The sequence below is a fragment of the Cinclus cinclus genome, chromosome 8 (assembly GCF_963662255.1).
Source record: "Cinclus cinclus chromosome 8, bCinCin1.1, whole genome shotgun sequence".
In the NCBI taxonomy this organism is placed as follows: domain Eukaryota; kingdom Metazoa; phylum Chordata; class Aves; order Passeriformes; family Cinclidae; genus Cinclus; species Cinclus cinclus.
In genome coordinates, this window is record NC_085053.1 from 26270489 (window position 1) to 26283115 (window position 12627).

Consider the following 12627-nt stretch of genomic DNA (forward strand, 5'->3'; position numbering starts at 1 on the left):
CTGTCCTGTAGAAGTCTTTACCCTTCACATACCAGGATCTCATGGAGTAACTGGAATATGTTTTTCAGTTCATGAGGTGGAGCAGTTTCCAGTTGAGTCTGCATGTAAGAAACAAAGTTACTTAGATAGCAAAATATGCTGATGAAGCAAAGAATTTCAAGACATCTTTACAGATTTTTGAGAATTCATTAATTTGAACAGTAAAGACCTAAGAAAACCTAAACCCCAGCACCCCCTCCAAATCCAACAAACTGTACTGATTGTTCTGCGGTGCTGTTACAACACACAAGACACAGGATGAGCAAAGGCTGTGAGAAACGCTGATGGGACAGGCTGGTCCTGGTTTTGTGTGTACCTTGATGAAGTGCAGCACAGTGAAGGAGAAGTGCTCATTGCAGAAGCAGCAGTACACCACCATCTCGATGAGCACCGACAGCGACCCCGTCAGCTCCCGCAGCGCGTGCATCACCTGTGGGCAGAGCACACCCTTCACACAAGGCTGTCTCCCAGAAAATAAGTCTGTAACACAATGTTTGTCCTTCCCAGGAAGGATGCAGCTCTTCTTCCCAGTGCCTGCATTGCCCAGGAGGCTGAACCCCTGCCCTCATAGCACTCCTTCAGCTCCTGATGCCCACCTCCAAGGGCCTGGTTGAGCATCATCCATTAAGTCGGATCAACTCAAGTTAGCACCTTCATTTGACATGGTAAAAAGCTGCATAGGCCCTTGGAGAATGTGCATAAAACCAAGCCCTGAAGCTTAGGGATATTCTAGAATATGAAGAGGTCAAGAAACTAAAGGTGCCTTCTTGTTCAGGCTCAAAATAGCCACTTTTGGATATTCCATGTTTTTCATGAAAGGATATGTCAAAGGAATATATCAGATAAGGTTTTCGGTTCAAGCAGGGCAGAATTTAGAACAGATACCTCCATTAAGTAGGGTTTTCCTTCAGACAGGAATAGCAAGGCTTCCACTTCTTCATGGAGTGCCAGAAGTGGCCCTGAAGCAGTGATGCTGAGAGGTGGACGCTGCTTAAAGAGACCAGGAGCTATAATAGCAAATACAAAAACAATCCACTCATAGATTAGTTTGTTCTAACACACCTTGAAGACACTGCTGCTCATCTGGCACCACGAAACCCCTCATGACACTCATCTCAACTAGTTTATAGCTCAAGTGCTAACATTCTAAGTAACAAATCTCTTGCACAATGAAATGTCACTTATTTTAGTGACAGCAGATAAAAGAACTGCAAGAAAATAAAAGCAAAATGTCCACAGACTATCGATACTTTGAGCTTTAGTTTTACTCCCAATCACTTTTGCACATTCATCATGAATGTCCAGAACATTTATAATCCTCCTGTTGCCTTCTGATTTTTGACTGCTTTCAACCTCAAACAGAAATTATTCTTTTAGAAGACAACGTCAAATTTCTCCTTCCGGAAACTGAGGATTTTAACTTACTCCTTTATTATCTTTATTTGGATATTTCTGCCTCTTGTAAGAGGTAACTAGGAGAGTGTTTAATTGTTTGTTATTCAGTAGCTTAGTGTAAATACTCCCCTTTAGATTAGCAAAAGGCAGCACAAGTCTAAACAAAACACAGCCTGTGAGTCTGTTCAGACAACAACACAGCTCAACTCACTCACATGTGGAAAGACCTTTTAGGCACATGGGGAAGAGAAGAAGGTACAAAACTGTTCATATCACGATTTCCATCCCCCAAAATACTACTATCTGTTTGCCACAGCCTCTCAATACATTTACAGCAAAATCAGAAGTAATCAAACTTGTATCAACCATTTCTGCCTTCAATTCAAAGTTACTGTATTTTCCTCACTAATATTAAGTTACCCCCAGTCAATGTAACTGAAATCCCGAGTCAACAAAAGACAAAAAACAATTCTTACCAACATTTCTTTGTGAGGAGACATCAGAGTGCAAGACAAGCAGTGCTACAGTGTTGTGAAGATACCCAAACTCACGTGCCTGTGCTGAACTCCACCTGCGGTTCTGCTTGAGCCAAAGACAGATTTCATTAACTTTGGTTTGCTTAATTGACTTTGTTAAGCCAAGATAATGTTCTTACAGTCCATCACCATGGTACAATACTTTGGAGTGGGTAAAAATTTTATTATTATCAAAAACATCACACTCACTTCTGCCAAAACAGTTATTTCCATGCTAACTAGACATAGGTGGGCTCACAATCGCACGAGGGTTAGAGAATTATCCAAGGATTTGTTTATTCTATCACATGAAAAGTATTTATTTGTAATTTATACATCACAAAAAACATGGGGATGGCCGAAGTACAGCACAACAGAACTGTACCTGATTGCTCTGCCTGTTGGGGCCAAGGAGAAAGTTGACCATGTGCCTCAAGGCAGAATGTCTGAGGAGAAGACTGCTAGCCCTTATTCCCTGCTGTGAAACCAAAACAACAAATTACCTTCCTATACGGGTGAAGAATTAGTGCTGAAGAGAACAAAAGTAAAATGCACAGGCTAAAACCTGCATTTTCCACTCTAAAACCCCCATAATAACCCAACACAGATCAATAAGATAAACTGCTAAAGAGGTGTCTCATTCTACACAGCACATTACACAAACCAGAGCAGAATCAGCAGATGCACAATAAATGTCTTACAAGAAAAAAAAGAAGGCAAAAAGAATAGAGAAAAAGAAATAGTACATTCAGTCAGTTATTCTGCTCCCCATGGACTAAAAATCCTGAATGCTTGGTTTTTTGATATATTCATATATATAATTTTTTTTTTTAAGAAGATCCCATACAAGCCTTTAAAACAGACAACCAAAATTCAGACACTGGAAATGACATGTTCCATTGGTAAATTTTGCTGGTATAGTTTTGTATGATTTTATTCTAATCCATATTTTAAAAACAAAACAAAACAAACCAAACCCGATTACGCCTAATAAAAGTTCCGAGTTTCACTGTGCAGCAAACCCTTCTATAGATAAGGATCACTAGCTGCTTTTTTACTGTCTTTTAAAATAGCCATGAGACAAGAATGTTTTCTTACCTTCTGTACAAAGTTATTGAATAACAAAAAGTACTGAGCACAGTTTTTACAGTTTTCAGGTACATCTTTATCCAGTAGAGCAAGTAGCACCTCCAGTAACTGATGTAGAGTTTTTAACTGTGGGGGGGGGAAAAAAAAATTTAAAGAGCTGTCTACAGCTTAAAAACCCAAAGTGTTTCAAATACCTCCTGGACAGGAAGAGATAAGCATTAATCTATTTGAGAAATGAAGAGCTACAGCCAGGATCAGCTCTGCCTACAGACAGAGCAAGAGCCACCAGGGAGAGGCAAGCAAGGGGATGTTTGGAGAGGAGGTGACACTCTTACCTTCTCCTGATAAAGCAAGGCACTGTCGAGGGTTTTTTCAAGGACAGTGGCCACAGCAACTCGTACCTCCCTCACACTGCATTCCAGGAGGAAAGTCCTGGAAGAGAAAAGGTGAAGCTGCAAAGAGAACTGGAATCAACATGTACACACAGTTGCTCTGGTTAAATGTGGTGTTTAGTATTTACTATTTTAATAGTCCAGATGCATTTTGTATTGTACTTTTGTGGGTAAGCTTTAACTTACATTCACACACTCCTGCTTGTAGTAAGGCTATAATATCCCTATTAATTAATTATTAATTTAATTAAAAAAAAAACCTCTAAAAGCTCTCATAAGATGATGTTTCTCCATACAATTTAAAAGATTACATTTTCTTTACAGTGACACACTTCTTTCAGCATGTCAGATCTCCAGTAATTTGCTTTCAAAGCACATATTAGCTGATCCTTAGCTTGGCAAGAAGAAAATCTTTCCTGTTTATCTGTGATCTTTGTCAGGTAAGTGTTTAACTTACCTTACCCCCAACACTTTCACCATGTTCTCCTTTCCCACCACTTGCAGGGCTGACCACACAAACTTAAGCACATTTCAAGTCCCTTCACTGAATTCACCTGCATCCTCCTCCATGTACACACTGCACTGTCTAATTTGATTTTCAACATTCTCAGAAAGCTGCACAGAGAAAATACTAGAAATAAAACTCCAAGTCATTACCTAAAGTGTCTGTTTAAAAAATGTGCACAGTCAACTTTCTGGGAATACATCAGTAGAGATGATGTATGATGTATCAGAACATGTTAAGAGGAAGCTTGATCCACATGAGACACAAAACAGCTCAGACAGAATTACCAGGACTTACTTTACAAGCTCCCGGCCCTCTGGCCCAACGAAATACTCAACCAACCACTGACAAGCATCAATACTTTTGGAGAGCAGTGCATCTATGGTGGCAATCCATTCTTCTGTATCAGCCCTTCAACAAAACAGGGACAGCTATCAGTAATCCAGGAGGAAAAAACACCTCCCAAAACTAAACCATGTTTCTTGTTTGCCTTACCTGAGTTTCTTCTTGGTTCTGAGATAGGTTTGGAAGAGAAATTGGACTGCCAGCTGTAAGCTCACCTTTGCCATGCAGGGATAATAGGGATGCTTTACCTTAGTCTGAAAGAAATATCAAATTTACTCCAGAGCAGAAGGATGCCTGCAGCACACATGTTGTCTCTTAAACACATCAACATGTTCTATTGAAGTTATTTGCTTCACTTGGAAAAAACAAACCTCAGCATTTTTCTGTGCTAAGTCTGTCTCCAGTGCTGACTGTGCTACTTCATAAATATGCTAAAACAGGAGCAAACTTGCTGTAAGGCCAACTACATCTGTGGATTTCAAAAATTTAATAAATGCTGTTTGTTTATGACTCAATTTAGAAAAACTTAATTAAGAAACTATTACCAATTAAACTCTATCAACTTTGAGGAAATTAACACCAACTTTCGGACCTTCCATATGGAAGGGGATTTCCATATGGAGAGGGACTTCGGTCCCTTTAGAGCTCAGTTTCTATCACTATAAAAGGTATGGTTTATTAAATAAATTTTACTGGGGCAAAATGATGTTTCTCCCATCTAGTACTAGAAAAGGAGGCTGGAGTTTGCTTTGAGACAGATGTTAACAGCATCAAAAATTACTGGAGACAAGGAATAGCTTGTCTGGAAAAGCAAAATCATGTCAACTCTTCTCTTCCAGTTTTCCTGGCTTGACCCAAATTGCTTTTGTGGCCATTTTACCCAATATACTTTGAACACTCTAAGATTAAAATCCAAGTACTTACAGCATTCAGGGAGGCTAATGACAGAACAAAACTGAAGTAGTCACTACTGTATACATCTCTGTTCTTCATAAATTTCAAGTTTTCATCTCTCACCATCTATAAAGGCAAAAAAAATGTAAAAATGTAGTGAAAATGCACTTCCTTAACTAAATCTTCATCTTTTATGTAAATGTATGGTGTTTAAAAATCAGTGTCTAATTTACTCTGTTTTCCTTCTGAATTACTACTTCAACAGAGGGAAAAATACGTACAGGAGACTTAAAAGACCTGGTATAAAACCAGTGATTTTCTTTCACAGGTACTACAAAACACCAGATGAGGGATTTAATCATTTGGCCATTAAGGGAGAAAAGGAAGAAATTGCAGATAAGTTCTATTTTTTGCTTGTTTTTAATAAACAAGCCAAGAGAACTTCCCTCAAACCAGAAAGGCTTGCCTAACAAATTTAGGTGCAGAGAGCAAGGAGTCCTCGTGTAATTACAAGCTGCAGCCTCAATAAAGTATTTAAATGCCAAGCCTTTCTTTTTTCAAATGAGATTTTGCTGTAAGACTCCCAATCAATTGGAGCCAAGTTCTGTTCATTGTAATAATTCAATCCCAGATACAAGAATGCCCAACGTGACTGTTAATGCCCTGAAACAGCCCAATGTGGAGGGCCAGACACAGCCTGCAGAGTTTATTTTCCCTGTGTGTGATGCAGGTTCTCTTCACTGCTTCTCCTCTCTGTACATTCTTGTGAACTCAAGACGTTGAGTAATGTAATTTGTAATTTGCCATCATCTCCATTACTTCTCAAGTATACTCCAAATAAAGCACCTTCTCTGCTGTTGTCTCTCCCTGCCTGCATGCTGACTGCTGCCAGATCTCATGTTTGATTCATCTCCCTGCAGCTTCTTCAAAGCAATGAATCGAGGGGCCAATTTTCTGAGAAGGTACAGCAAAACTTACAATCACGTAGACCTAAATAGCTTGTTAGTAACTTTATGTCAGAATCCAGAATTGCTTTCTAGTTTTGCTACAAGGGAATTACATCAAGGTAGCCTTTAAAAGCTACTATGGTGCTCAAATTTTACCTGAGCAGAATTTAGTTGCCACTTCCAGGGTGCTTTACCTGATAAATGCGCACAGGCATTTTCTCCACAAAGAGTCCCTTTTTTTCTCCTTTTCGAACCAGCTTGGTCAAGATGGAGAGACGGTCACTGTTGGGCCTGTGAGGTCGAGGTGATGACTGGGGTGAAATTTCTGGTGAAGAGGGAGCAGATCTGAAATACAAACAAGTTGAAGGTGAATAAAGAAATCCTACGACAAAATTATAGTTCAGGTATAAAATACCAGTGCAGCCAGAGTGATCTTAAGGCAATTTTGATGGCAGCCTGAACGTTTCTTCAGGCTGTCAGCTTGAATTTGCTGCAATAGTAGCAGTAAACAAGCAGCTTAAAAACTAACCCAAAACAACAGAAGGGTCAACACATTGCTTTGCTGAACAGGAATTATTCAATTCTTAGTTGTGGAGAGAGGTCTAGATACCAATATGAGACAAACCTTTATGGATACTGTAGGGGGTTTGCTCTTGCACCACTTTATTAGTGGCCTGTCTTCATTTTCTTCTGCCTTCGCTCAGCGTAGGACAAGAGCACAGGAGATGGAATTTTTCATGTTTGGGCTCAGTTGTTTATTAAATCTTAACTAAAGTACAAAGAGTTCTTGCAGCACTTCTAGCTACCAGCTTAAAGCGGGCAAAATGGAGGTGAACCTAGCTAGTTACAAGGTCTTTTAAAGCTAAACAGCCCAATAAAGAGCTAACACCTAATATTATTTATACTTTTGACCCAATAACCAAACCCCTGTGACCTGCAGTGCAGCACTAACTACCCAACCAAAAAACCTGAAACTAGGAAGAAGGAAGAAGAAGGAACTAAGAAGGAAGAAGAGACAATGCCCAAGAACCTCCATATTGTCCCACACCTATTACTATATTCTAAAAACCCCAAACTCCAAACCCTTCACCATGTGACACCACACACTTCTATTATAACTCCATCACTCAAATTTGGAAGCCTTCTCCAAGGCCTCAAGTCAAGAGCAGCGCTCCCTTGGGGGTCAGTGTCAGAAAGCACAGAAAGAGCACAACTCCCAGGCTTCTGAGTTCCAACAGATACAAGAGGAACTTACAAGGAGAGGTCCTCAGCTTCCTGACGCACGACACTGACTCTGCTTTTCTTTGGTAGGACTGGAGAGTTCTGGTCAGACACTCTCTGGTAGAACAGCATGTAGGCGTTCCAGTAGCGCCGGCGCACATCAGGGTAGGGATTTGCTGTGGGGGGAAAAGAGGCAGCCCATGAAGGCCCTTGGAGGCTTAGCACCCTTCCCACTTCCTTTATGGAAGCAAAACTGCAAGTACAAGTCATTCTCACTATCCTAAAATAAGGGCTGCTTTACGTTTGGTTGGGGTTTTTAAAAAGCTAGATTAACAAGGTGCCGTTTTGCTTTCCAATTTCTGCTATTAAGTCTACAAAGTGCTGAATAACAGTGAATATAGCTGAATGGATAGGTCATACACAAGCTGTCCTTCAGAAAAGGGAAGGCTTTAGGGAAAAAATGGTTCAGAAGGGTTATTAGTCCAAGTAACTCAAAGTACTTATAATGGACTAAGCTCTACTGCTACTGAAATCAGTATGAAATACGAAGCTACTGTAAATCAGTCTGCACTTCTGCTTACATTGATCGTAGACTTTAGGTCTATACTCTCCACCAAAACATTCATATTCCAGGGTTTCATCAGTCAAATCAAATTCTTCAACAACAGTGTCATTAAATTTATACCACTTTCCTTTTCCACATCCTCTGTGATCAAAACAGAACAGAAACACAACAGAAACAAAGTCAGTTGATTGTCTCAGTAAGAAAACAAACCACCCTGAATAGCCTAGAAGTGACAAGCCTGCACTCACATTTGTTTTGACAGCAAGAAAAAAGCTTAGTTCAATTGATGTTAAAGTTGCATTTTATAAAATAACCTTGATTTAAAACTATGAGAAGCACATCACCTGCAACTCAGTGTCACAGGAAGCCCTCAAGCTGCAATATGAAGTACGTAAGAATGAATGAGAATTTTATTCTATGATGTTCCATATCACTGTGTCATTGCCTCATAACAGGTGTTGAGAAAGGGAAGAGAGGTTTCAGTAGAGCTCTGGATGGTTCCATGCACCTTCCCAGAACAAGAAGCCTTTTAGACAGCTCTCAAACCTCCCCCACGAACCTTCGTGCCCGTTACCTCCTGTCCTTGATGAAGGAGTAGTAGTGTCCTGCATGAGCCTGGCCACTGTGGACTATCACACCAACGAGCTCGTAGTTCTCTGTAGGGGCAACTTTCTTCCTTGGGGAGCCTCCTCCTCCCTGGTCTGTGTTCCTGCCATTTTCCCCCACTTCTGAGGACGAGTCCTGACGAGCCATCCCTGACACAGTGTAAGGTTCCATGTTCAGCATCCAGGGAAACTGTTTGAGGAGATACTTTGGCTTAATGAAGACACTGCAGTGTGTACACACTTCTTGTAATTTTATGAGAACGGTATCAATACTTCCCACATTAGGAACACCCAAGGAAAATATGGAATTTCAACTTCTTGTGCTTATTACACAGATGTTAAATAATAAACTCTCTTTAGGGAGGTTTTTTGCCTTGCTTTCCAAAAGGACCCTGAGAATGTTGCAAACAAGAGAAGCTCTAAGGAAAAACACTCATTTTCTGTAGCACTACCGTGTTGTAAGTGTACACATACTCAAAATCCCTGTACCAAGACATGGAGAAAAGAAGGAAAAATGAATAGGAAGAACGAGAGACCACTAACACAAAGTAGCTGGGGAAGGCAGCATAAAGAGAAGTTTTCTTACCCTTATTTGTTCATCATATTTAATAGAACGGCCACTCTCCCAGTCAAAACCAAATCTCATCAGGTGAATCACCAGCAGGCTTGGTAAGACCTTAATGCAGGTGCGTTTCACTGTAGTTCTCTTGAAAAGAAACAAGAATATCACCTCTATCTGACACCCCAGGCAATCTGCAGCATTCTTTCAGAGATTCACAGTGAAAATCCAGCCACAGGAAGCAGGGTGTCCATAGGATGACTGGGATACATTGCAATACATTACACAAAACTTTACCATTCTGCCATCCCTCTAAATTTTTAATTTACCACATGAGTTACAGGCATTGAACCTTTTGTCTTCAATGTAGCAAGAGTGAGCAGCATCTAATCATGGTTTCCATGACCATGTGATACTTAGAAAACATCAAACTGCACATGAATCTTCTTTCACAAAAATTAAGAATCAATACCTTTTCTTTGCACTTTTCACAGTAGTATGCATTGCTTCCTTCCAGAACCTCTCCTCTAACAAACTGATCCAGTGATATTTCCAGGCTTTGACATGAAGTCACACCAAGGTTGAGAGCCATGAAGGCTTCCTCACGTTCATACCTAAATTCAAGAAGAAAAACTGATTAGGACTTACCCAACTGGCAGGAACAAAACATATGTTTAGGAAAGAATATTGCATTTGCCCCACAGCTATCAAAGCAGGGATGCTCACAGGGGCATTTATCTACTTTCCAGTGCTACTTTGACCTACATATTTTAATAGTTCTGGGAGCATGTAATTTGGTAACTGATGCACTAAATGTGACATTACCTGTGAGGACAGTCTTTGCAGATCTTCTGATCAGAGAAGATTCCTTGAAAAGTATTCTTAAATATTTGGTCTCTTCCTATTTTCTGTTGGAAATGCAAAGTTAGAGATCAGTTGGATATATTGCAGGGTGGAAGACCAAGAAATTAGTAGGAATTTTACACTCCTGAATACTGTGCAGATTATAAAATAAGCCAAAAGGCTCTCTGCCTTCTTTGCTCAAGATCAAAGCAAAAAGAGAAAAAAGGGACCAAGGATATGCATATGAACCAGAAAAGAAATTGCTGAGGTTTTTACCTTGAGGTACTCATCCATTTGATCTATAAGACTGGTGAAGAACTCATAAGCATCCTGTTGCTCTCTAACATAAAGTTCCTTATTCCACATCTTGAAAATCTATATAAAATAGAAATATATGTTAAAAGGTGTTTCTTTCATACATGTGTCTGTAAGAAAAGTAATTTTTAATATACATTTGTTATTTTAACATGTTTTGATTTTTTGAATTAGAACTTACTTTATAAATTCTGCAATTAGAAAAGGCTGAATAAATGATTACTTTTTAAGTAGAAAAGTTATAGATTCTAAGCAAAAAGATGAAATACCTTCCAAAAGTTCTCTGGTACATAATACTGCAGCTTGCTTTCCATCAAATGACCAAAAAGAGATTGGACTTGATAGAATACATTGTCATCAGGATTGTCTGTATCATCATCAATGGAAAGCAAGGCCTGGAAGGAAACAAATAACCTTATTAAATTGGTTTTTGGAAAAATCATTACTGTAAGCTGTCATAGCACACAGCACTACAACTGAAATTTACGTATTTATTGTGTATATTTTTTATTTTACCAATTTATTTACCACTGTGCCTAGATGAAGTGGTTCAAGTGAAAGTAATTCCAAAAAAGAGCACTTTATTGGATGCTGAACTAATTACCTCTGGGAGACCAGGCTGCATGTACAGCTGCTGGAAAACAGCATTCATGTAACAAGTAGCACCACCATTCTTCAGTCCCACAAATCCAGAAATGGAGCGACTGTCCACTGGTGGAAGGTACTAGAATGACAAATACATTTCTTGTCCCAATAACTTATAAAAAGCATGAGACTCCAACAACATTCTGTAGATTTTATAACCATCTTTATATTGCAGAATCGCAGAATGGATTTGAGTTGGAAGGGACCTTAACCCAGTTCCACCCATGGGCAAGGACAGCTTCCACTATCCCAGGTTGCTCCAAGCCCTGTCCAATCTGGTCTTGAACACTTCCAAGGATGGGGCAGCCACAGCTTCTCTGGCAAACTTGTGCCAGGGCCTCCCCACCCTCACAGGGAAGAGTTTCTTCCTAATATTTAACCTGAAACTACTTTCTTTCAGTTTAAAACCACTCTTCCTTGTATATGAGCTGTTAAGAACAATTTAATGGAGAACCAGGAATATAAATTCTGAAAAACTGCAAGACCATAAAAAAAGGCTTCTTGCTTACATCAAACTCCTTGGTGAGTGCAGGGTCACACTGGTGGTGCATAGAAAGCAGCTCCTTTGTAATAAGCTGAAGATTGGAGGGTGAGCTATCAGCCAGCATTACCAGCACTTCATAAGCAGCTAATCTGCTGTCTGCTGTACTGCACCTGCAAAGAAAACCACATCTAAGATCTGCTGGCTAGATGACTCAATTATTTCTAATTCCAGATAGCTGTATTACTCAGAACAAGCAACAATTAATGTTCTAAAGAACACTTTGAGTGATTAAACACTCCTGAGGGACTGCAGAGTGCTATTTTTTTCTTTCTTGGGGCAGGAGAATGGGGAAGAATCTAACAAGAAGAGTGGCAAGAGGAATACTCCTTTAAACAAACCTCCTTTACTGACATGGATACACTTCTAGCATTCAGGAGCAAGGAAAAGCTTTAAAATAATTCATTGCATGTCTGAGGACAAACAGATACTCTCCCTCAGGTAGCAGTGATGGAGACAAAATAACTTTTTTACAGGGAGGGAAGACTGGGAAGAGCTAGACCAGACAATATCCTTGCTACAAGAGATGTGCTTAGACCCCAGTGAAGGACCAGTACAAAACCTTCCCAACTCAGCTCTTTTCAGTGGTCATTCAACACAGCAGCCCTTTCTTCCGAAGGCCAAAGAAAAAGGCTTAATTTAATTTACAACAAAAGAGCATGCTTGGAATGAACTGCAATGAACTGCAAGTCCCATTCCTTTCAGAGGTTGTTAAATGCTCCACTGGAACCTTCTTCTGGGTTCATGGAAAGGCAGTGAGGATATGCTCGATCTAACACCAACTACTCAGTGCAACACCAACTATCCAGCTGCATTAGCTCAGAACTCCACATGAGCTAATTTACATCCACACCTTCAGACATTGTATGGCCCTAACAGCTGTGGCAAGAAGGAGAAAGCCCACTCTTTCTCCAGCTGATCTATTCTGGGCTATATCAGCTCTCTCAGGTGCAAGGAGACTCACTTGGTGTTAGTTTTTTTTACAAAATAGGCAGGGAGAACTAAAAAAAAAAAAAAAGAAGTAGAACTTTTGATATTCTCCTTCGCAAGGAGCTTGAGAAGTTCATTTCCTGCTCATGCTCCAATTTAGCCAACTTCCCAAGCAGTAACGAGCTAAAGGAATATTCTTTGGACTCATGAAATCAGCACTTAGTTGTGCCTGAAATTCATCACTGATCTAACAAAGCACAGACTTTGAAGTACAGGAATGCA

The 12627-nt window shown here is 39.9% G+C and overlaps 1 protein-coding gene across 1 annotated transcript in view; it reads right to left on the reverse strand.

The window, feature by feature from the left end:
* Positions 1–12627, reverse strand: part of USP24 (ubiquitin specific peptidase 24) — a 61358-nt gene that overhangs the window by 6878 nt on the left and 41853 nt on the right. Inside the window, exons 41-61 of the mRNA XM_062497240.1 lie at positions 11384–11528; positions 10834–10953; positions 10499–10624; positions 10191–10289; positions 9897–9979; positions 9544–9685; positions 9099–9218; positions 8482–8702; positions 7924–8048; positions 7377–7518; positions 6316–6466; positions 5205–5300; positions 4431–4534; positions 4233–4346; positions 3374–3470; positions 3048–3164; positions 2335–2427; positions 1911–2013; positions 925–1046; positions 356–469; positions 33–98 (exon numbers count right to left, since the gene is read on the reverse strand). Coding sequence (XP_062353224.1) covers positions 33–98; positions 356–469; positions 925–1046; positions 1911–2013; positions 2335–2427; positions 3048–3164; positions 3374–3470; positions 4233–4346; positions 4431–4534; positions 5205–5300; positions 6316–6466; positions 7377–7518; positions 7924–8048; positions 8482–8702; positions 9099–9218; positions 9544–9685; positions 9897–9979; positions 10191–10289; positions 10499–10624; positions 10834–10953; positions 11384–11528 — 2500 coding nt within the window. The remainder of the gene's footprint in view (positions 1–32; positions 99–355; positions 470–924; positions 1047–1910; positions 2014–2334; positions 2428–3047; positions 3165–3373; positions 3471–4232; positions 4347–4430; positions 4535–5204; positions 5301–6315; positions 6467–7376; positions 7519–7923; positions 8049–8481; positions 8703–9098; positions 9219–9543; positions 9686–9896; positions 9980–10190; positions 10290–10498; positions 10625–10833; positions 10954–11383; positions 11529–12627) is intronic.